The sequence below is a fragment of the Melanerpes formicivorus genome, unplaced genomic scaffold (assembly GCF_026170545.1).
Source record: "Melanerpes formicivorus ecotype bairdi unplaced genomic scaffold, bMelFor1.0.p_v2 SCAF_26, whole genome shotgun sequence".
NCBI classification, from domain to species: domain Eukaryota; kingdom Metazoa; phylum Chordata; class Aves; order Piciformes; family Picidae; genus Melanerpes; species Melanerpes formicivorus.
Window position 1 is genome coordinate 11,077,677 of NW_027142378.1, and position 22,061 is coordinate 11,099,737.

Sequence of the window (22,061 nt, forward strand, 5' to 3'; positions counted from 1 at the left end):
ACATTCAGTGAGGCTTGACAGGGCTCTGGGCAACCTGATCTACTTGAGGACGTCCCTGCTGACTGCAGAGGGGTTTGGACCAGATCACCTTTGGAGGTCCCTTCTAAGCCAGATCATTCTATGATTCTAAGAAAGTAACATGTATATTTAATGTCATTGTGGTAGTAAGTTAAAGAAAATAGCCAAAGAGGTAGCAGAATTCATGTTCCACCTTTTACAGTTCAGAGTTGCCTTTTTCTAGTGATGTGTGCTTCTGGATATCCAAAAATATAAGTATTATTACCTTGGGGTATTCTTTTTCCTCCCAGATACCTATCCAAGTTACAAGGTCCCCCTTTTTGCCTCTGGCCTGTGTGGTGTTCCTCTGCATCTTCCTGCTCTAATGGTTGGTGTAAATTGACACTGCAGCTGAACATGACTTGGAAACTTTGCTTGCTGCAGTACATATCTACACCATTATGGGATTTCTTCAGAAAAGATCCCTTTGCAGTATGTTGGCTTGTACTGTTTCTGAAAGCTGCCAGTGTTATCTGGGTTCTACAGAAGTCAAGAATCCAACATAAGATTCTCTTGATGACACTCTGTTTTCCTAGCTACATTAAATCACAGAAAGTGCTTAAGGTGATGGCGTGGGGTTCTTTATTGTTATTTTTTTCCTTCCTCCGACATAACTTAGTGGTAGGACACAGAAAGGGAAGAATGACAGCCAAATCTAGTAGGCTTTAAAGTACTGTTGATGTACTTTTTCCTCCCCTTGCTTCTTTCTTGGAGAAAGTAATGTCTACTCAGTAGAATAGAATTAAGCAAGTTGGAAAAGACCATCGAGTCCAACCTATCATCCAACACTATAAATCAACTAAACCATGGCACCAAGCACCCCATCCAGTCTCTTCCTAAACACAATCCCCCTCACCCCCCAGCACAGAGAAAGAGCTCTCTGCCCTTTTGTCTTGGTTGCATGTTCCTTGGTTATTTTGTCACTGCAAGACAGATCTGTGACTGCCTTTCCACTTCATGATAGGCATTTCAGAAACTCTTCATTCTGAAGAACCTTGGGAAATTCCTGGTTTAGTACATCAAAACTGCTCCTTGACAGAACTGGATTCCAGCTGGGCCCAGTGTATTGACAGATGTCAGTCACGTCTGATGGAGAGTCCGTTTAAGGCAGATGGTTTTGCACGGCAAGTATGTTCTAATCAGCTGCTGCTCCTAATAGCAGGAGATACTTCTTAATGTTTTCTGCCTCTGTTACAGCAGTGCTCTGCAGAAGTGGCTTATGGCAGAGGAATCTGTGGGAGGCTTTTGGTTCCTAAAATTTGGTGAAATGATTGTGCCCTGAGATTGTCCTAAGGGAGTTAAGCTTGAATAGTTGCAGTAGTGTTTAGTCATAATGAGACACATAGCTGTGTAGATTATTTTGTTGCATATAAACATGCCTCCCCTTTCAAGGGGAGCCATGTTTCTCTGAGCAAGGTTTCCCTTAGCTTCCCATGCAGCACAGAAAATCACAGAGTGACAGGGGTTGGAAGGGACCTCTGGAGATGAGCTATTCCAACTCCCCCATGCCAGAGCAGGTTCACCTATTGGAGAAGCTATCATTTCTTTCTCTCTGAGATGCCATCTCCTGGTAAAGGGGGTTTTTGTAGGGAGGAGGAAGAAGGTTGTGTATTTAGAGTTTGTTTGTTCTTTAATGCATGTATTATTTTTGCATCACAATAGCTCCAAGGGTGTGGTGATAAGGTTGCATTCTTGCCTCTGTTCGGGCACTTCGAAGGCCTGATCTGAAAGTAAAGGTGGTTGATGAGAAACATCTTTATGGCCAATTGGGATTCAGAATAAAATGGTAATAGTTGAACCTCTTTCAGTGTGGTTTTGCTCTTGTCACTGGTTCTGCTTTTCTGATGAGATGGAAGTTGGTGTATTTTAGCCAGAGAGGGGGATGACCTTTGGGTCTGGTAACTTGACTGCTCAGACAAATGAAGCGATATGACCAGGTAGAAATCTTCATTACATTGGTACTAGTTGGAAGCTTGAGGCAGTAGTTGGAGGGGGGTGTGTGTGTGTGTGGAAATCCTGTAGTAATAAAATCTTATTTTCTTCAGTATCAGAACTATAATGAGGAAGGGCCCTTAAACACTGTGTATTCCTGAACCTCTAAAATCTGCTTGGTCAGCTCTTTCACCATGGCATCAAGGAATCATGCAGCAAGGGCACTGCATTGAAAGTATTGCTTTATTAATGAGGAATGCACCCTAAAAGGGATCCTTGTCCCTTCTCAATGAGGGCTTGTCAGAGCAGGAGTCAAGCTGCCTATTAAGCAGGAAGGCAAGTTCTCTTGATAAAATACTTGCAAAGCAGCCACCTGGAGATTCGTTTATTAGTTTGCTCTGTGTTCTAGCTGATGGTGTAGTGCACTTATCATCAGTTTGGGAAAACAGTATCATTAAAAAGGAAAATAAATAACAAAAATCCCAAACCAAACCCTTCCAGTTCCAAAACAAATACCAAAGGAAACCCTGCCCCCACCAAGCAAAGAGATTTTCTTCCTTTGTTTTGTTTCTATCTCCTTATTCTAGCTTGTCAGTACTGTTGTTGAAAGGAGCTAATGCTGATTATTAGAGATGCTCGGTGCAAGAAAAAGATTTATTTGTTCATTCCCTCTAAAATGAGTTAGCCAACAAATAGCTCAAGTATGCAGCTACCTGCACAATTATTATGTATAATAAAAATGTGCATCTTAATGTCTTTAACCTGGTGTTAAAATACCTCTTCTGGGGGATGCTTGTGGAAAGAAACTGGAATTTTTCATCAAATCCTGGTTATCAGTTTCTGGCTTCTGAAAAGGAAAATGAATTCAGAGGACCTGGAGGGGTTTTTAACTCATGTTCGCACGTGGGGTTTGTGCTAGATGGTTTTAACACTCTGAACTCTCTAGTGAACAAGGTTCAGAGATGTAAGTAACTGTTTGTGGTGGTTGGTAATTTTAAAAGAAATATAGCTGGGGACAAGTTTTGGGCTTGCAGCCAGTTTATCTTTCCCAGTTGTCTCCTTTCACGTTCTGCCTGCTTTGTGCCAGCTCTAAGAACTTAAATTTTTGCCTCATCTATGTGAGCTGTATTTTAGCATGCAGCATTTCGAGGGTGCTTGCTGACCTAACAGACCTTTGAAGTGAGTATTTCTCCCCCTTCTGATTTGAGTGGCCTGTGTAAGGATTGCTGTAGTGGGCTTCTCACTGTGCTGAGAAGAAAAAAAGATCGAATTGTTAGGTAGATGTTGATTTCCAGTAGATCTCAAGAAGAATTGCTGAATTGCTTCCTGGTTGGGAATCTTCAGTGATACCTGAGTCATGTGCTTGGGGGCTTGGTCTTAGATGAAGTCGTCACAGAAACACAACATAGTTTTGGTTGGGAAGCTCCTTTGAAATGGAGTCCAACCCTTAGCCCAGCACTGTCAGGGCACCACCAAACCATGGCCCTCAGCAGCACATCTCCATGGCTTTGAAACTCCTCCAGAGCTGGGGACTCCACCACTGCCCTAGGCAGCCTGTGCTAGGCCTTGACAACCCTTTTGGGGAAGAAATTGTTCCTCACATCCAACCTGGTGCAACTCGAGGCCATTCCTCTCATCCTATCAGTTGTTCCTGGGAGAAGAGACCAACCCTCACCTCACACAACCTCCTTTCAGGGAGTTGTAGAGAGGCAGAATGTCTCCCCTCAGCCTCTTCACTCCAGGCTGAACAACCGCAGTTCCCTCGGCTGCTCCTCACCAGACCAGTTCTCCAGGCCCTCCGCCAGCTTTGTTCCCTTTCTCTGGCCATGCTCCAGCACTTCAATGTCCTTCTTGGAGTGAGTGGCCTAAAATTGGCCCCAGTATAGTGCCCAGTATAGGGGGATGATTGCTGCCCTAGTCCTGTAGTCCCAGTTTAAGCAAGGCCCCTCACAGTCTGTGACTCCAGAGGCCAGCCAATGTTAACACCAAAACAATACACATCTGAGCCTTAAAAAACTCTCTACGTAGATAAAAGGAGTTCCTTTTCTCCCTGTAGAAAATACATTTAAATGTGTTGTCAAACTAACCTGAGCTTTTGAGCAAATACAGGTAGAGTTCAGTGCCTGATCTATTCTTACTCTTTTTTCAGGCCATCATGACTGCACGACCTATTTCCAGAGAGCAGCAATCTGTCTCTGTGTGTCAGTGTTTAAAAGCTTAAAATGTAAATTGCAAAAAGATGCTCTCTCAATTTAAGGAATTTCCATGCAGGAAAAGACTCTAGGTATTTTGCATATGGTTTTTGTTTATCAAATATCTACACATTCCAAGAAGCTTGGATGTTGTTATGTAATAGATCTTTGGTTTGTTATCAGTAAGAAATTGTATGTGTATTTAAAAAATACTCTGGTAGTCAGTAATGGTTATTGTGCCTGGTTGTTACTTCCCAGAAGGCAGAATCTTTCTATTCCATATGGTGTTCAGTGAGTCTGATCTTCCTGCAGTCTTTAAGAAAGCAAACATTTTTAACATTATGTCTGTCCCCTTTCCAAGCTGAAAGGCTGCTATGTCCCCTGGAGATCTGTCTCTCAAGCTTTTTCTTGCTGGGTCTTTTCCCGTTCCAAACAGTCTTGACTTCTGTCAGAATAATCCTTCTAGAATCACAGAATGGTTTGGGTTGGAGGGGACCTCTAAAGGTCATCTAGTCCAACCACCTCTGCAGTAAGCAGGGACATCCTTGTCTAGATCAGGCTGCCCAAAGCCCTGTCGAGCCTCCCTTTGAATGTCTTCAGGGATGGGGTCCCAAGCATCTCCTGTTGACCTGTGCCATCAGAACCTCACAAAACCCCACCTTTTTGGATTTTGTCTTTATTAGTCAACCTGCTTTGGATATTGCTTGGGCAATCCTGCAGAGTTTCTTTCCTTAATAATAATTAAAATATATTACACTACTTACTGACATTTCTTTAGTGTTAACAGTGGATGAGTTTAAAGCTTTTGCCAAGAAAAGAGCAAGGTTTGTTGTATCCGAAGCACCTGAGATGGGTTAGTTCACATTTCATTGCAGTTCTCAGATTTTCTTCTCATGATGAAGCTCTGGACCCTGCTGGGATTTGTTGTCTTAAGAGTTTATTTCTGAAATCCCACCACTTTAGAACCTCTGTCAAATGTTTTACTGGTGAGGTTTGTTTGATAGGCAAGGCAAATCACTATTCAAATAGGTTCAACATTAACTCTGTTTTTCGGAGGTGTTCTTTCAGAACCTACTCCCAGTTGATACAGATTTTTCTGTTTTAAAACTAGTTGGGAGTGTCTCACCATTTTGTTCCCCTAGTCTGCAGGAACAATTTCTATGCCTGGGAATACCTGCCCCACCCCAGTTCTCCAGGGTCTTGCTTCTCTTAACTACAAGTGTGTTTGGTTTCACAGAAAAAGTGAAATTTCAGTGTTCAAATCCAGTCAGTAAACTCTGTATACCCTGTCTGACCTTCTTCCCTCGAAACACTCACACTCTTATCAGAAAAAAAGGAAAAGAAGGAATTTTTGGAGTTCTAGATATTCCTTTTCAAAAGCTTTTATGAATCTTACTGTCTTCAGAACAGTCATCATTAATATTTAAGATGACTCTTGGAAAGTAAAGTAAAGCAGAAATGACTTTTGCCTGTTTTTTAAAAGAAGAAGGTGTAGACAAGAAACTTCCTCTGGAAGTGATTTTTTTTTAATCTATTTTTGTTAATTTGACAGTCCTTTGTCACTTCTCTGTAACTTACAACGTCATCATGAAACAAAGAGAGAGAGTGAATTGTGTACTCTACCATATGCACTTAAAGGTAGACAATTCCATAGCGTGTATGGAACTGAAGGAGAGTCTTGATTGATAGAGCAGTTGACAGAGCGTCAGATGAATTTTGGTTGGGGTTTTTTTTCCCCTCCAGGAAGTATTTTGTGCTGGTCCTGTGTGGGTGTTAAAACACGCATTATGGTTCAGTTTCCTGAGTTCATTTTGAGCTACCAGATAAGCTGCTGCTTCGTTTAAATATAGGTTTGGGGCAGTCAGTGTCGCTGAGTTTTTAATTTTTAATGAACTTTATTTGTTTGAAATGATTTTATCTCAGAGTGTCATTGATGTAAAAGATTCAGGTAAATGTTTGTTTGAGAACAGGTGGCTTAATTTAATATCTTAAAAATGAAAAACTGCAAATATATTGACTTGCTTAAAACAGTGACAGCATCTGGCAGTCATTTCAGCAGGTGTTTGTACAAGGATGTTAATATTGCACACACTCCTCCAAATTTGTTTATTGACTTTTATACTTCCACCATCAACAAATGTGATTTATAATGTCTTTTAATTATGTTATTAGCTGCAGTAGCTTATACTGTTAGGCTTTAAAATAGAGTTTTTCCAAACAGAATCATGGAATGGTCTGGGTTGGAAGGGACCTCCAAATGCCACCTAGTATTTTGGAGACACTGGGGTTCTTTGGTTTAAAATGGATCTTTCTTCTTTAAAGCAGGTTTGTATCTGTTATGTGAGTGTGGGATTTTAGGGGAAAAGTGTAAAAATCCTGCTCTTGGAAGTTTTCAGTCTGTGTTATGTATTTTGTCCTGTTGTCTGATGAGGGAAGGGTAAATCTGCAGTCTTCAGGAAATAGCACTTTCTGAGAAGCGTTTACCTGAAAGCTGGCACTGTAGCTGCTTTAGTCAGTTCAGAATGTACAGTGGAGCATTTGGAAGGCTAAAAACTGAGGCTGCTTCTCTGACAGATCACTTAAGACTTTCAAGTTTCTGATAGTTTCACTTGATGTTAACTGCGCAGGCCATGTTAGAAAAAAATAGTATCAGTCATGATTGTGAAATGTCAGAAATCTCTGCAGAGGCAGTGGGTCAAACCCTGCAGGTGAGAAGTCATCGTCTGACTGACCTGACTCTGGTTTTCCTTCTACAGCCAGCAAAAGGCCTGCACACGATTAGCAGGTTTGAGGCAGGGCCAGGCCAGAAGCTCTTGCTTCCTGAATTCCTCTTCTTCATGAGCTGCTGTCAGGATAGGTTCCGGGAGTGCTGTCACACAGGCTGGTGCCTCCAGCCTGGCATTGCCCAGCAGTGCTGGGCACCTTGGCACACATGTGCTCTGGGCATCCTTCTGCTTCCCATGTGCTGTGTGGGTTCTTGCTTTGCCCGCTGCCTTCCTTGCCTCTGGGATGGAAAAAGGAAGACTTTAATTCTTCTGATCCCTGCTGAGAATCTGAGTGAGCGTGTGCATATCCCTTCATGTCATCTGTGCTAGAAAAGTAATCTCTGAGCAAGGCTCCTGCCCTCCTCCTAAATCTACTGCAAGAAAATGAATACATCTCTCTTCTGCTTAGCCAGATTTTCAGTGTTTCAGCCAAATTGACCTTTACTTCCATTTTCCCTGCAAGGGTTCTCGGTTCTCTTTCCTTAGTGGCCTCCCTGGGTTTGCTTTTAATGATATGTTTGAGGTTTGTCTCTGCCCTTTTCATCACCTACTAAGGAAGCCCATTTTTCTGCTTTTGTTTTCTTATAGCCACCCTCTATTTTCTTCACTGCTTACACTTGTGCTGTGTTTCACGTAGCAGATTTCAACTATTGTACTGACCATCCAGAACAGGGTGGGAAATACAGCCATTGAGACACTCATTTTGTCTTTGGTGCAATGGAGGGGAACAGGCTTAAGACAAGATGCTCAGAATCCCTGAGTAGCATTCCTCTGGGGGATATTAGCAGCTGAAATCACAATTACTGTGTCAGATCTTAAATAGACATAAATGCTGCTCTTTGCATGCAGTGGTGTTTGAGTACATTTGGGTGTTTTGCTGTAGGAGAGCCTTGCTGCTCTGGTGGCTGCCCAAATTCTTCCTGGCAGGACCCACTTCAGACCTTCAACTCCTTTTCTCCTCTGACCTGTGAGGGAAGGCTGGGAACTCTTCAGTAGCGGCTTCTACCTGCTGATATCTTGTTGAATTGGTGGAGTATTTTCCATCAGAGATGAAAGCAAACAGGTAAAATTGGGCAACTGAATCACAAGTATGCAAAAGGTCTGCTGTGAGGTTAGTAACCTTCTGCAAGCATGTGATGCTAAGACTGCAGTGCCAGACATTCCTTCACAGGAAAATGCTCTGCAACAGTTCATCTATCAATGTCCTTCAGGAGTTTTTCATAATGATTTAATACTTAGTGTCAAAGATAGAGAAGTGCTCAGGTGCTGGTGAGGTGTGTTGTGTAAGCAGCAGTGGGGAGAGGGAGAGTGATCTGGCTTGCACCTGAAGTTAGGGAGGCTTCTCTGTTGTTTTAGTAGATGTTTTACAGTCCAGTTCTGTCCTTAGAAACCTGTGCTGTGCTTGCAAAAGGGTGGTGGTTCTTCCCAGACAGCGTGATCTTGTCCCCTCCTTGTGGCTGTGCTGAGCTGGGCCAGCTGCTGGACTGGCTGAAGGCTAATCATGGTTAGTTTTCAGGTGGATTAATGAGCTGGTGACACTTTCCCTGAACTGACTGTGTGAAGTTGCACACATACCACAAGCTAACTTCCTCCTTTTACCAACTTCTGCTCTCTATTTAGATGTCCTGGCAGTGATGAAATCTGTTCATGATATATGGTAGGGTTTGCAGTTCATACATGCCTGCTAAGGTAGAGGACAAATTTGAACCAGTAAAAGTTCAAAGGAGGAATTGTGTTGGTTAGGTGTCACTGATACAAAACTTGGGCTGTGGTGGCATTCATAATCCTACACAAATGCAATGTTTTGCCATTTGTGTGAAAACATAATCACCGGAACAAATGCAAAACCCTTTGGAAAATCGTGAGATTAAGGTTTTACAATGTAAGGGAATCGCTGGAACTCTGAAAATTGCTTTTCTCTGTGATTTAAAAAGGACTGGTTTAATATTTGAAGAGCAGGGCAGTGTTACGGTGGGGCTGCTTTTTCACTTGTTGTGATTTTGACGTCAGTCTCCCTTCGCTCAGGAAAACCCTTACTCTGGAGCACCTTTTGCATCATATTTTACCCAATTTAAGAACAAAAAAGCAGTTAAAATGAAAAGGAAGCCTGAAATTACTTTCTCACAGTTAAGCATCTTCAAAAAGTATACCTTTTACTTAAGTGGAGTCAGCTTTAATTTCATTTCTAGGCAGCTTTTATTCCAGCCTCTTAACAATGCTTAGAACTTCATTATGTGATGCTAGTTATAGGGCATGCAGTGATATAATTATTCCTTGCATGTTCTGATTGTGTTCCTTAAATATACAAACATGGGAAATTGAAAACAATGAATAAAAAAATGTTTATCATTATACTCCTTACACTTTCTGCACTTCGGTGTGTTTTTTTAATGGCAGAGAGAGAATATAATCTTAATGTTCTGAGTATAATTTAGGCATACAGAATGCATTTGTTTAGTTACCTCTGTTTTACAGAAGGATTTCTATGGTGGCCTGGGCTATTCCTGAAATACCTGGGGAAAATTCTGCCTTGAGTTTTGTACAAGATGCTATGCTTACTAAAGAACTTCTTGATAACGCCTGGCTAATAAATGAAACTCCAGCGTTCCTTATTATGCTGATAGGTGAAAAATGTGATGGAATTAGCACAGTGAATTCTATGCCTGCAGAGAAACGGAGAGCCTAGGTTTTGGGGAGGGGTTGTTGGGTTTTTTTTGGGGGGGAGGGTTAAGCAGCTTTTGGTATAGCTGCTGTGTACCTATGGAGAACATGAATTAATCCATGTGTACTTTCTCTTGTAATCTTACCTGTGCTGTGGATATTCCTGATTTTTCCACTTAAAAGTTCTCTGTCCTCTACTACTTTCTCCCCACCTTCCTGACTATCTTTTTAATCTGCAAGTTTCTGTAGCATTTTTCTGGTATAAACCAAAACTGCAATACTAATTGGCAAATTTCCCTTTTTCATTGCCAGATGATGATGTACCTGCAGATATGGTTGCAGAAGAATCAGGTCCTGGTGCACAAAACAGTCCATACCAACTTCGCAGAAAAACTCTTCTACCTAAAAGAACAGCTTGCCCTACAAAGAGCAGCATGGAGGTAAGTTCTGGTTTGTTTGTTTGTTTGTTCAATTGCAAAGTAAATTCTCCTGATTCAAGATTATCTTCAGGAAGATAATTAGTACTTCTCATAAGTGACTTCATGACTGAATGAGTTCTCCTTGATTTCAAAGGGTGCCTCCACTTCAGCTACTGAAAACTTTGGTCACCGAGCTAAACGTGCTAGAGTATCTGGGAAATCCCAAGATTTATCAGGTAATTACTCTTTGTACAAAACAAATAAGGGGATGTGGGAGAAGATGTGGAAACATTTAACACACAGACTCCTAAACATTTTTTCCTGTGTGTTCTCCAACTAAGAAACAGCAGTGAAAAAACAGCTACAAACTTGTTCTGAACATCAAATTTGAAAGCATAATTTTAATCTGATTTTTTATCTGTAGAAGATGGTCCTTTAATCATGTTGGTTTGGGGCTTTTCTGCATTTTTGTTTGGTTTTATTCTCCTCAAAGCACTGTGTAGTTGTACCCAAGCTACTGGTAGAAGCAGTAATGCTGCAATGGTGCAGCACTCTGAGTAGGCTTCTTTAATATTTCTCATATTGATGTGTCGTTCCAGTATGGTGTTTAGAGGTAGTTTTGGTATGTCATTATAGCAGTTCTTTGTGGAGAGAGGGGAGAGTTTGTCTCTGTGAATAAACAATACACATACACCTATATACACAGTGTACTTACAGTGTATAATAAACACATAGAATAACAGAATTGTCAGGGTTGGAAGGAACTTCAAGGATCATCTAGTTCCAACCCCCCTACCATGGGCAGGGACACCTCACACTAGAGCAGGTTGCTGACAGCCCTTTCCAGCCTGGCCTTAAAAACCTCCAGGAATGGGCTTTCTACCACCTCCCTGGGCAACCTGTTCCAGTGTCTCACCACCCTTATGGGGAAGAACTTCTTCCTTACATCCAATCTGAATCTCCTCACTTCCAGTTTTGCTCCATTCCCCTAGTCCTATCACTAGCCAATGTCCTAGGAAGTCACTCACCACCTTTCTCGTCGGCCCAACATGCAATATTTCTATGGTGTGTGGCTGGGTGTGCATTTAGAGTGTGTGTGTGGCTGGGTGTGCATTTAGAGTGTGTGTGTGGATGGCTGTGCATTTAGAGTGTCTGTGTGGCTGGGTGTGCATTTAGAGTGTGTGTGTGAATGGGTGTGCATTTAGAGTGTGTGTGTGGCTGGCTGTGCATTTAGAGTGTGTGGCTGGGTGTGCATTTAGAGTGTGTGTGTGGCTGGGTGTGCATTTAGAGTGTGTGGCTGGGTGTGCATTTAGAGTGTGTGTGTGGCTGGGTGTGCATTTAGAGTGTGTGGCTGGGTGTGCATTTAGAGTGTGTGTGTGAATGGGTGTGCATTTAGAGTGTGTGTGTGGCTGGGTGTGCATTTAGAGTGTGTGGCTGGGTGTGCATTTAGAGTGTGTGTGTGGCTGGGTGTGCATTTAGAGTGTGTGTGTGGCTGGGTGTGCATTTAGAGTGTGTGGCTGGGTGTGCATTTAGAGTGTGTGTGTGGCTGGGTGTGCATTTAGAGTGTGTGGCTGGGTGTGCATTTAGAGTGTGTGTGTGAATGGGTGTGCATTTAGAGTGTGTGTGTGGCTGGGTGTGCATTTAGAGTGTGTGGCTGGGTGTGCATTTAGAGTGTGTGTGTGGCTGGGTGTGCATTTAGAGTGTGTGGCTGGGTGTGCATTTAGAGTGTGTGTGTGAATGGGTGTGCATTTAGAGTGTGTGTGTGGCTGGCTGTGCATTTAGAGTGTGTGGCTGGGTGTGCATTTAGAGTGTGTGTGTGGCTGGCTGTGCATTTAGAGTGTGTGGCTGGGTGTGCATTTAGAGTGTGTGTGTGAATGGGTGTGCATTTAGAGTGTGTGTGTGGCTGGCTGTGCATTTAGAGTGTGTGGCTGGGTGTGCATTTAGAGTGTGTGTGTGGCTGGCTGTGCATTTAGAGTGTGTGGCTGGGTGTGCATTTAGAGTGTGTGTGTGGCTGGCTGTGCATTTAGAGTGTGTGGATATATGGGCATTTTTTTATTTGTGCACACACACATTTTTTATTCATACATATATAGGCACACATCCTGCTTGTTTTGTTGTTCTCCTTCACTGTTCAGTCCTTCTGCTGTTTCTTTTCATCTCCTGAAATGCTCTTTAGTTCCAGGAGCTCTGCTGTCAGTTTTCTTTGGAAAATCAACACTGATCCTTGCCAGCTCCCATTAATATGGTTTCTGTTGCCATTTTTTTTTTCCTCTAAGTCTGTGCCTCCCTTAGTATTGTGAATTAAAACTGAGCAGCTGGCACAAGGCTTTGGTCCATTTTCCTTTCTTCTGTCAAAGTCTGCTCTGTCTTCTCACCCTCTCCATACTCTTAGATACTCTCTTTCAAGCCTCTGTTTCTTTTCCCCCTCTGTTTTATTCTGACCCTCCCCTTTGATTAACTCTCATTCTTCAAAAGTTGCTGAAATTAATTTAACCTCAGCTTGATAGCCTTGAAATAGCCAGAACCAATGGAAGTTTAACCTGTGTCATTCTACTTCCAGTTCCATTTCCTGATTTGATACTGGAAGCCTTACACAAAGTTATCTTGCCATTGACTCAGTTTCTCTTGATCAGTTCTTAATTTTTCCTCAAGGTTGCTCACTTTTGATGTGTTCTTCATTATGCTTTTACTTTCCTCCTTCCTCTAGTGAAGGTAGTAACTTTTCATCCTGTCCTGTGGTCCCAATGACATCATGAAGACCACTTAATTTCCAAAGGAATTCTCCATGCATTCCTTCTGTTATATTTTTGAGCTCATATGGGGAAGCCACTGTGATTGTGGAGTGCTGCTTCTCCATCATGGAATTGTAAACCATGATTTAAAAATCCTCCTCTTAAGATTGTATTGTGCTTCTCAACCCATCTTTCTATTAATCTTTCCCAGTAGGGCTGATGGTTATTTTCCATTTTCTCCACTGGGTTGCTGAGATATTCCTCTGAATTTGTACAAATAGCGATGTTGGGGTTTCTTTTAATGCTTTTGGTTGGATAATGGTAGATGATGTGGCTGAGTTGTAAACACAAGACTTTCTAGATTGTCATTAGTAGAGATTGTATACTGTCATATACAATCATACAGCTGTAGATGAAGTGAAGCTGTGGGACTAGAAACAGGGGAAAATGTCTTGATGGAGTACAGTTCCTTGTATGGACTCTGAGCTGAGGGAAGGTTGGTGGAGGTAAAAGAAGCAATGCCAGATTCCAACTGGAGTGGAGCCAGTAGTTGATAAAACAGAAGACTGTTCCTTGTTGTACTATGGATTTCATAATCCATGCTGTTGAGAGAGAGCTGCTATTTCAAATTGTAATGTAAAAACAATCAATCTCAGATACTGTCAGGAAGAACACATCATAATTTTGAAATACTGTCATGGTTTCTTCTGGTACTTGCAGCCCTGTCCTGCAGTGGTCTCTGCAGTGGACAGTCCTGAGACGGAAAGATAACTGAATACACATGAATCCTGATGAGAAAGCAACACATTGCAGAAAATCTTGACATAATTTTCCACTTAAGCTCTTTTAGGTAGAATACAAAAAAAAAAGAACCCAAGAATGTAGCTAAGAACATGGTTATGTTGGATCTGTGCTGCTTATGTCACAAGTGACTGCTGAACCTGCAACTTCAGCACTTGACCTCTGTAGAAAACATCCACAGCTTTTAGATCTTACTGAGCCAGGTATTTGTATCTTAAGCTAATATAATATTTCTTGATTTACAGAGAGCTGTAATCTCAGTATGTTCTGGCTGTTCCCTTACGCTGTACTTCAGCTCACACTGGGATATTTCACACTCTTCAGTACTGCTTGTCTCATCGAGTCATTTTAATCCAGGGTTTTAACCATTTGGTATACTCTTTGTTTCTTCCTGTGTAGGTTTTTTTCCCTCTCTTGCTTCTAACTCACTCCATTTGCCTGTCCATTTTATATTGGGCAGTTCTTGCTGATTTGTTTTTTTTAATCACTTTAGGAATACTTCAGTTCAGAGACAAGGAATTTCACTGGGCTATGGAGCTGCAGTAGGGGTTGAGAGTCTAGGCTACAGGCTCACTCATTGATAGTTCTGTACAGTAGGTACATGCACAGCTGATACTTCCTAGAACTTAGTGCCTTTTGAAATCTATTTTGGGCTTTTTCTATTGATTCACAAGGTATTTTTCCAAGAACAGTGCATGCTATTTTTTTTCTAAGATACTGCTGTTTCTTAACAAGAAAATATTTTTGCTGAATGCCTCTTCATGGACCAAAAGCAGTTTGTCTCCATCCTCTCCCTTATAATGGGCAAAAAGCACCCATTCAGGACACAATATGCAATTTGGGATGGCATTCTTGGGCTTTTTATGAAGAGGCTGATTCACTTTCAGGCATCTTTGCCTGCCTTTTGCCATGCTATTAGACTGTACCAGTTTCTATCTGCTAAATGATCAAAATTGAAACTGAATTAGCTTCTCCCTGTCCTGTGGAAACAGAACAGAATAACCAGCTGTGTTTCTGGTTCTTTGGTTGTTTAGTGTCTCAGCACTTTATTAACTTAGAAACAGCTAATTTGTCAAGTTATATTAGGGCAGAGATAAAGATTTGATGATGACCTCTTGCACTTCATTTTGAGTTTTTCCCCATGTTTAACACCTACTTGCAAAACTGCTCAATTGTTGAATTAATTTGTTTTTTGATTGTGTGTTTTGTACTAAAGCTTCACTTTGTCAAGAAGCGTAGAACTGTCATGAAGAGCAGCACACATGTTTCTAATTTGGTGGCCAGACAAACCTTTAAAGCTGTCTCAGCTTATTTTTGTAAACTAGGAGGAAGAACATATTGAATGCTTCCTTGTTGTGACAAGTTACTAAAAGATCCTCAAAACCTGAAGTGTGCATTTGTAAAACAAAAAAGCATGGAGTTCCCTCATGTATCCAGGGGATGTTTGGAGTCTTCACATTAAGAAGCAAATTAGCTTTTTCAAATGATGTTGGAGAATTCCACCTAATAATCACTATGCCAGTGAGCTGAGGGGAGAAATCCTAAATCAGCTGCTTTTTAGTTGAGCAAAAGGGCAATTTAATCTCTCACTTCTGCAGGATTTTGAATTAAAAATAAAAAGGTGGGTGAGGGTAGCAAACACTTCTAAAAACATCATCTTCATGTTGCAAGCAGTGCCTGAGGGGCAAAGGTAATACAGCTTGAAAAATAGCAGGGGGTGCTGGGGTTTGCTGGGGCTTGCTTTCTTTTTCTAAACATTTTACTGCAAGAGGCTTTTTCAACACTTTCAAAGGTGGTGCCTGCCCTTTGCAGAGAGGTAGCACATCTGGATTTCAGTTTTGATTTTGGGATAGAGCCTAGGGAGGAAAATGGGAGCGTGAGCTGTTGGGTTACCCGTGTGTGTGTATGTGATCTCAGATGGAAATTATTTGTCAGAATATTATTCCCTCAAATCTAGTAGGCCATCTTTCTGAGGGGCATTTTAGTAGTCATCCTGTAGTAGCCAAAAATCACAATCCTATTGTTCTGTAGGTTCAAGTGTTCTAGGAAACGTGGAGTCATGCAAGGGACATGCATGTAGTAGGAGCTTTTAGTGCCTTGCATACAAATCCTCTAAGCTTTGAAGGCTTTTCTGTATGCTTCTGCCTCAGAAAACATCCTAGAGACAATAACCAAACAAGTGACCTGTGCAAACAGAATAGGATACCTGCCACAGGAGGTATCCTGCAAGTGGAGGTTTCCTGTATGAACTGTCACACAGGAGTGTGTGAATGTGCTCACAAGCAGGACTTCAACAAAGTGCATTCACACCTCCACACAGTCATCTGGCAATGCCACTTTGTCAGACTGCTCTCAAGAAATGCAACAGCTGGGAAAGCTAACTCTTCCTCTGACTCAGAATCTTCATTTTAAAAGAAGGAGCATAAATGGAAGGAGAAGACTTTGGAATTGTTGCTGGCTGCTGATTCCATGCATCCCAGACATGCTTTTTCCTCGTGTGTTTATTGTGGGAGAACACTTAGGTTTTACTAGTTTCTCCAGACAGCAGCTATTTCTGAGTAAATTTTTTTTGTGTTGGAAAACATTTGCAGGTATTTTGACTTTGGTACTGGATGATGATCATGATAGTTGTCTTGTTTGTTTATTTTTTCTTGTGGCTAATGTGGGTTAATGAAGTTAAGAGCAGTGAGAAGCCAGTAGATCTGGAACATGCCACAGTGGCCTACTTAGCATCTGCAGGTGTATGCAGGTTTGATTCCTTCAATGGAAAAGGTGAACTAAAAAGTTTGGAAGGAGGACTTGTGGTCTAGAACTTCTACCTGACTCCAGAGTCCACATTTACCTCTTGGGCTTTTTTTGTTTGTGGTGTTTTGTTTGGCTTTTTTCTGTGTGTGTGGTTTGTTTTGTTGTTGTTGTGTTGTTGTTGTTGTTTGTTTTGTTTAATTTAGATGTAGATGAAATGTACTTTACCAAAAAAAAACCCCCAAAACAATTAAAACACCCAAAAAACTCACACAAACAAACAAAGCCCCACCAAAAAAGCCCCAAACCAACCAAGAGAAAAAGAAACATAAACCCAAGCTGCTTCTTTGAAATCATTGGCATGTTAAATGGGAATCTTTCAAATGGCAATTTGGTTATCAGAATTTGGGTTGGTTAAATATGATGATAATCTTATCTAGATTACTGTTTAATAGCAGCACCTGCAGAACAATACCTTCAGGAGAAGTTGCCAGATGAAGTGGTTCTAAAGATCTTCTCCTACCTGCTGGAGCAGGATCTCTGTAGAGCAGCTTGTGTGTGTAAACGCTTCAGTGAGCTGGCTAATGATCCAATTTTGTGGTAAGTGAAAAGCTATTTTGCATTATCTTGAGAACTAGGTGTGCTCCACAGGGTGCTGCTGCAGTAGACAAATGGAAATGTTAGTTACAATCAGTTGAATTAAAGCCAATTGCATTTCACTAGGTCTGGTTTACTTCAGCATTTTCTGCTACTTGGGAATATCTGATTATGTGTTACACAGGAAAACTTTTGATCCTCTACTAGTGTAGATACTAGTTATATAATGACTGCTTTAAAACATCAGTAAGCTACCCCTTCAGTAGCCACTCCTTTCTTCCCTCCTTTAACCTTTTTCGCCCTTCTGTGAGGATTGTGTTACTCAATGCAAAACAAATGACACATTGAGATGCACATTTTCTCTCATACTACTCAGATTTTGTTGATTTGAGTTGATTTGAGTCTTGGTTCTGTTCAATGACTGTATGCTCAGGCTGTTTTCTCCCATATGAATCCACCTTTCCCTGGGTTGTTGAAAGCTTGCATAAATGGGATCTAAATTTGTTTGGGTTTTTTTTTAATGAGGGTCAAAAAATAGCATCCATTTCTTAGGCTGTGTTTTAAAAACAAAGATTAAGACTGGGAAAGTAAAACCACCACAAGCTACAGCATTAGAGTACAACATCACAAAAAGCTTTTCTGGACTTTAAAGTTTTCCTGTCCTGAAGACAGTTTTAGGGAGTGCCTTGTCAGGTGAATGACAACTTCTGAGCTTCAGTGGCATCTTGTAAATCTGGGCTTCTTATCAGCGGGCTCAGGCACTGCAGTTACTTGTATTCTGGCACTAATCAAAACAATCCAGTTGTCTGCTGTTTTCCTCTTTGTTTAAGCCACTCTGCTCTGCCCACTGATGCACTCTCTGAAGTACACTGCATCAGTTGTTCTGTGCTAATGCCTTTTAGTTTTTTTTAGCCCTTCTTTTTTTGGCCAAGGAGGGAAAGAGGTGGTGGCACACTTTGTCTTCAGCCTTGTTATTATGCTACTAGCTTTTGTGAGTGTTAAAGCAGTGCTGTAGGTAGTACACAGTTTATGGAATCAGAGTCTTAAGGGTGAACTAACCAAATAAATGTCTTCATGGAAGCAGGATGTTGAGAAGTCTTTTTTATCTTGGATCATGAAACACCTGTCAAAATTTGTTTCTGAGAAAAACACAGAAGTCAGTCCAACAGAAAAATGGTTTTGAAAGTGTTTTGAAGTGGTTGGTACTGATCTTGGTTACAGTCACTGTCACAGACTGGCTCATGCTGTTGTGAAAGCAAAATCCCAGTTTTTAACATTTGGTGTGTTGTAATGAAATGGAAGAGTAACCAGAAATCCATTCATTTTCCTTCTGCTTAGGAAAAGATTGTATATGGAAGTATTTGAGTACACTCGTCCCATGATGCATCCTGAACCTGGTAAATTTTACCAGATTAATCCAGAAGAGTATGAACATCCAAATCCCTGGAAAGAAAGCTTTCAGCAACTGGTAACAACAGTGTTCATTGATACTTAAAGATGGCTTAAACAGTAAAAACACCAACTTCTGAAATGTGGCTGGCAACTAATTAGTTTGGTTTTATACTTCAAAAGATGGTGGGACTGAGTTGGGGAGAGGTCCTTTTGTTGTGCTGTGTAGGAGAAGGAAATCTAAGGCTGTTTCCTCTTTTGAGGTACACTTTAGGGAGGCATCAAGGTAAAGTGGAGTGCTTGAACATCCACCTCTTCCCTCTTGGGTTTTCCTTGTTGTTTTGCATCTCTGAAGTTCTGTGGAAGCGGTTGTCATCGTCTGTGACTTTCAGCTGAACTTCAGATATACTGTTGTTGTCTTACATACTTTAAACCTGTGTGCATGCTGGTTAGCAGATTTGTATGCATCATCCTCTAGCCAACCAAACAGTATATTGATAGCTAAACAAGCTACCTATAAGGCACACGATTCAACCTCTAATCCAAAGAATCAAAGGTATTGTAAGAAGGCTGGGAGTGATGTTTCACTAGCATAAGGGAAATAAATATCAAGATGAGTATATTATGCAATATCCTACATTAGACAACTGGCTAATGAAATTCTGAAGCTTGTGGAGGGCAAATAACTTGACTTGGCTTCTTTGTTCAGTACTCAATCAAAAGTGAAGGTACAAGATTCCTCATTCTTCACCACATCAGTGCAGTTTGGTTTGTGTCAAGCTGCTAGAAAATAAAAAGATGGAAATCAGAACATCTGTTGAGGCATGGATGAGGTATATGAAGCTTTACAGTCACTTTACAGGCTTCTGGCTGCATAAGTAGGTTAACTTCTTGGTTTAGTTGTTCATGCTCTTCCTACAGCCATTTCAACTTGCATGCCTAATATGGGAGGTCAGAATAGTTCCTGGAACAAACTAATATCAGCAGATGGCTTGTTAATTAGGGGATTAATAGATTTCTTGTCTGTGGATTCAAACCCACCTATCTGCAAGCTGGAGAGTGGCCAGGCAGAAAGGGACCTGGGGGGGTACTGGTTGACAGTAGGCTGAACATGAGCCAACAGTGTGCCCAGATGGACAAGAAAGCCAATGGCATCCTGGCCTGTATCAGGAATAGTGTGGCCAGCAGGGGTAGGGAAGTTATCCTGCCTCTGTACTCAGCACTGGATACGCCATACCTTGAGTACTGTGCCCAGTTCTGGGCCCCTCAGTTTAGGAAGCATGTTGAGTTGATGCTTGAAGGTGTCCAGAGAAGGGCAACAAAGCTGAGGAGGGGTCTGGAGCACAGCCCTGTGAGGAGAGGCTGAGGGAGCTGGGGTTGCTTAGCCTGGAGAAGAGGAGGCTCAGGGGAGACCTTCTTGCTCTCTACAAGTGCCTGAAGGGAGGTTGTAGCCAGGTGGGGGTTGGTCTCTTCTCCGAGGCACCCAGCACCAGAACAAGAGGACACAGTCTCTGGCTGTGCCAGGGGAGGTTTAGGCTTGATCTTAGAAAGAAGTTCTTCACAGAAAGGGAGATTGGCCATTGGAATGTGCTGCCCAGGGAGGTGGTGGGGTCAGTGTCCCTGGAGGTGTTTAAGAAAAGCCTGGATGAGGCATTCAGTACCATGGTATAGTTGATTAGATAGGGCTGGGTGATTGGTCGGACTTGGTGATCTTGCAGGTCTCTTCCAACCTGGTTGATTCTGCGATTCTTACCATAAACCTTTTCTTGTTTCAGTACAAAGGAGCACATGTAAAGCCAGGTTTTGCTGAACACTTCTACAGTAATCCTGCAAGATACAAAGGAAGAGAAAATATGTTGGTATGTTTCTCAAGCAGCTCTCGGGAATATTTATGTACCTTTACATGGAAATTTCTCTCAAAACCTGTCCCTTTCCTTTTTAGTATTATGACACCATTGAGGACGCTCTTGGTGGAGTTCAAGAAGCTCATTTTGATGGACTTATCTTTGTTCACTCTGGTATATATACAGATGAATGGATATATATAGAATCCCCAATCACCATGATCGGTGCAGGTATGGAAACTGAGAGCATCTTTGTCTCAAAGTTGTGACCTGTGTTAATTGCCACCTTCATTACAAAGAGATTCTGGTTTGATAAATGCCCATCTTACTAGTCTGATGGAGATGTTTCTGTACAAGTGGGACTAACTAAAGAGCAGCTGATAACTCAGACTGAAGTACCATTGTCTGCTTGTTAGTGCTTGGAATAACTTCTTTATCTTTTTATTTCATTAGGAGGAAAAAAAATTGAATTTGTCAGAGAATACACTCAGTTACATGATTTCAGTTGAAACTTTCAGGTGGCTCTTATGAAGTTTGTTTATATATAACCTATCTCCAGAGTAGAATCCAGCAGTGGGAGCAAGCCCAAATTAGTATCTGTCCCATTTTCTTCAGCATCATAATTCCATCTTGAAGGAAATGAGAGCATCCAGCAGAAAGATTCTGAAACTGGAAGTTCTTTCCCTGTTCATCTCTCAACTCTTCTTCTGAAGGGGAATCATTATGGAGAAGGAAACAAGGCTTTCAGAATAGAATACAAAGATCTAATGTAGGATAACACACCTGGGTACAAACTGTGGTGCTCGTGGAGCTCTTTGCTTTCCCTGTCCCTACTGCGTGTAAGCATGCTAATCCCCAGTAGCATGACAGGGTGGTAAGAATTTAGACTGTCTTAATGTGTGGTAGATAGCTTGATTAAGAGGTTTATGACCTCTTGCTCCTGCGGTGACCCAGATGTGAATTGCCAGCTGCCTGCTTTTTCTGAGCTACTATCTGTCTGAGGGGGGGTTTTGTATGCTTGGTTGGGATTTTCTGGGTGGTTCTTTGTTGGTTGGTTGGCTTGGTTGGATTTTTTAGTAGCATTACTGGGTTTTTATGGTTTTGCTGGTTGGTTGGCTGCTTCTTTTAAATGTCCCTTTTTTCAGGTAGAGATCTGTTCTGCATACCAGCTGTTTTGATCTTGAGTGAGCCCATTCTGGCACTTCTTTCATGGGTTTTTCAGCCTTGGCAGAGAGAATGGTTTTGAGCAATGCAGTCAGATTGTTCCAGCGTTAGCCTTTAAACTCGTCCCTGCAGACCTGCAAGATGCAGGTGCATTAGTATGGTGGTTTGTCAGTTTGTACCTATGTATCTTGAGCTAATATCCTGAACATCCCCACTTACAGTGCTTTAGCTTGTTCTGTGGATAGGTTTTGAAGCACAAACTGGATTGTTTTGGAAGAGAGTAATCTGAGAGACATGTTCCTGGAATCCTCTTACTGCATTGTAATAGTTGTCGCTGTATTCAGTCATAGGGAACAGCTTGAAACTAGTCACAGACTCTTCTACCCTCCCTGTCCTGCAGTGCTTGTGATGTGGATCCTCAATGCTGTTTCACTCTGTATCACCTCTCTGGTGTGCTGCAGTGCTTGCTTAATGCAGACATGCCCTTAGCCAAGCAGCAAAATACCCTCAGCTCCTTTTTCAGATAGGAAATGACAGTAATAGATAGCAGTACAAACAGGGCAACTCCTGTTCATGAAGGGTTTAAAATCCATGCAAAACTGGATGATGACTGTCCTAAGGTACATATTTTTCAATTCGATAATGAAACTTGAAATGACATCTTCACTATCTGGTTAAAATACTGTATGTTCTTTGGCTCCTTTTAACTTTTGAAAGGCCTTCTGCTTTCCCTTCCACTGGAATCAACCTAGGTTATCCAGAAAAA

The 22,061-nt window shown here is 41.7% G+C and overlaps 1 protein-coding gene across 2 annotated transcripts in view; it reads left to right on the plus strand.

The window, feature by feature from the left end:
- The window catches only part of FBXO11 (F-box protein 11), a 75,824-nt gene that overhangs the window by 27,567 nt on the left and 26,196 nt on the right, over positions 1-22,061 (plus strand). Inside the window, exons 2-7 of one of the 2 annotated variants that reach the window (XM_068153666.1) lie at positions 9,920-10,047; positions 10,181-10,262; positions 16,757-16,901; positions 18,237-18,366; positions 20,063-20,146; positions 20,230-20,362. In XM_068153666.1, coding sequence (XP_068009767.1) covers positions 9,920-10,047; positions 10,181-10,262; positions 16,757-16,901; positions 18,237-18,366; positions 20,063-20,146; positions 20,230-20,362 — 702 coding nt within the window. The remainder of the gene's footprint in view (positions 1-9,919; positions 10,048-10,180; positions 10,263-16,756; positions 16,902-18,236; positions 18,367-20,062; positions 20,147-20,229; positions 20,363-22,061) is intronic. The other variant, XM_068153667.1, reaches the window with a different exon arrangement.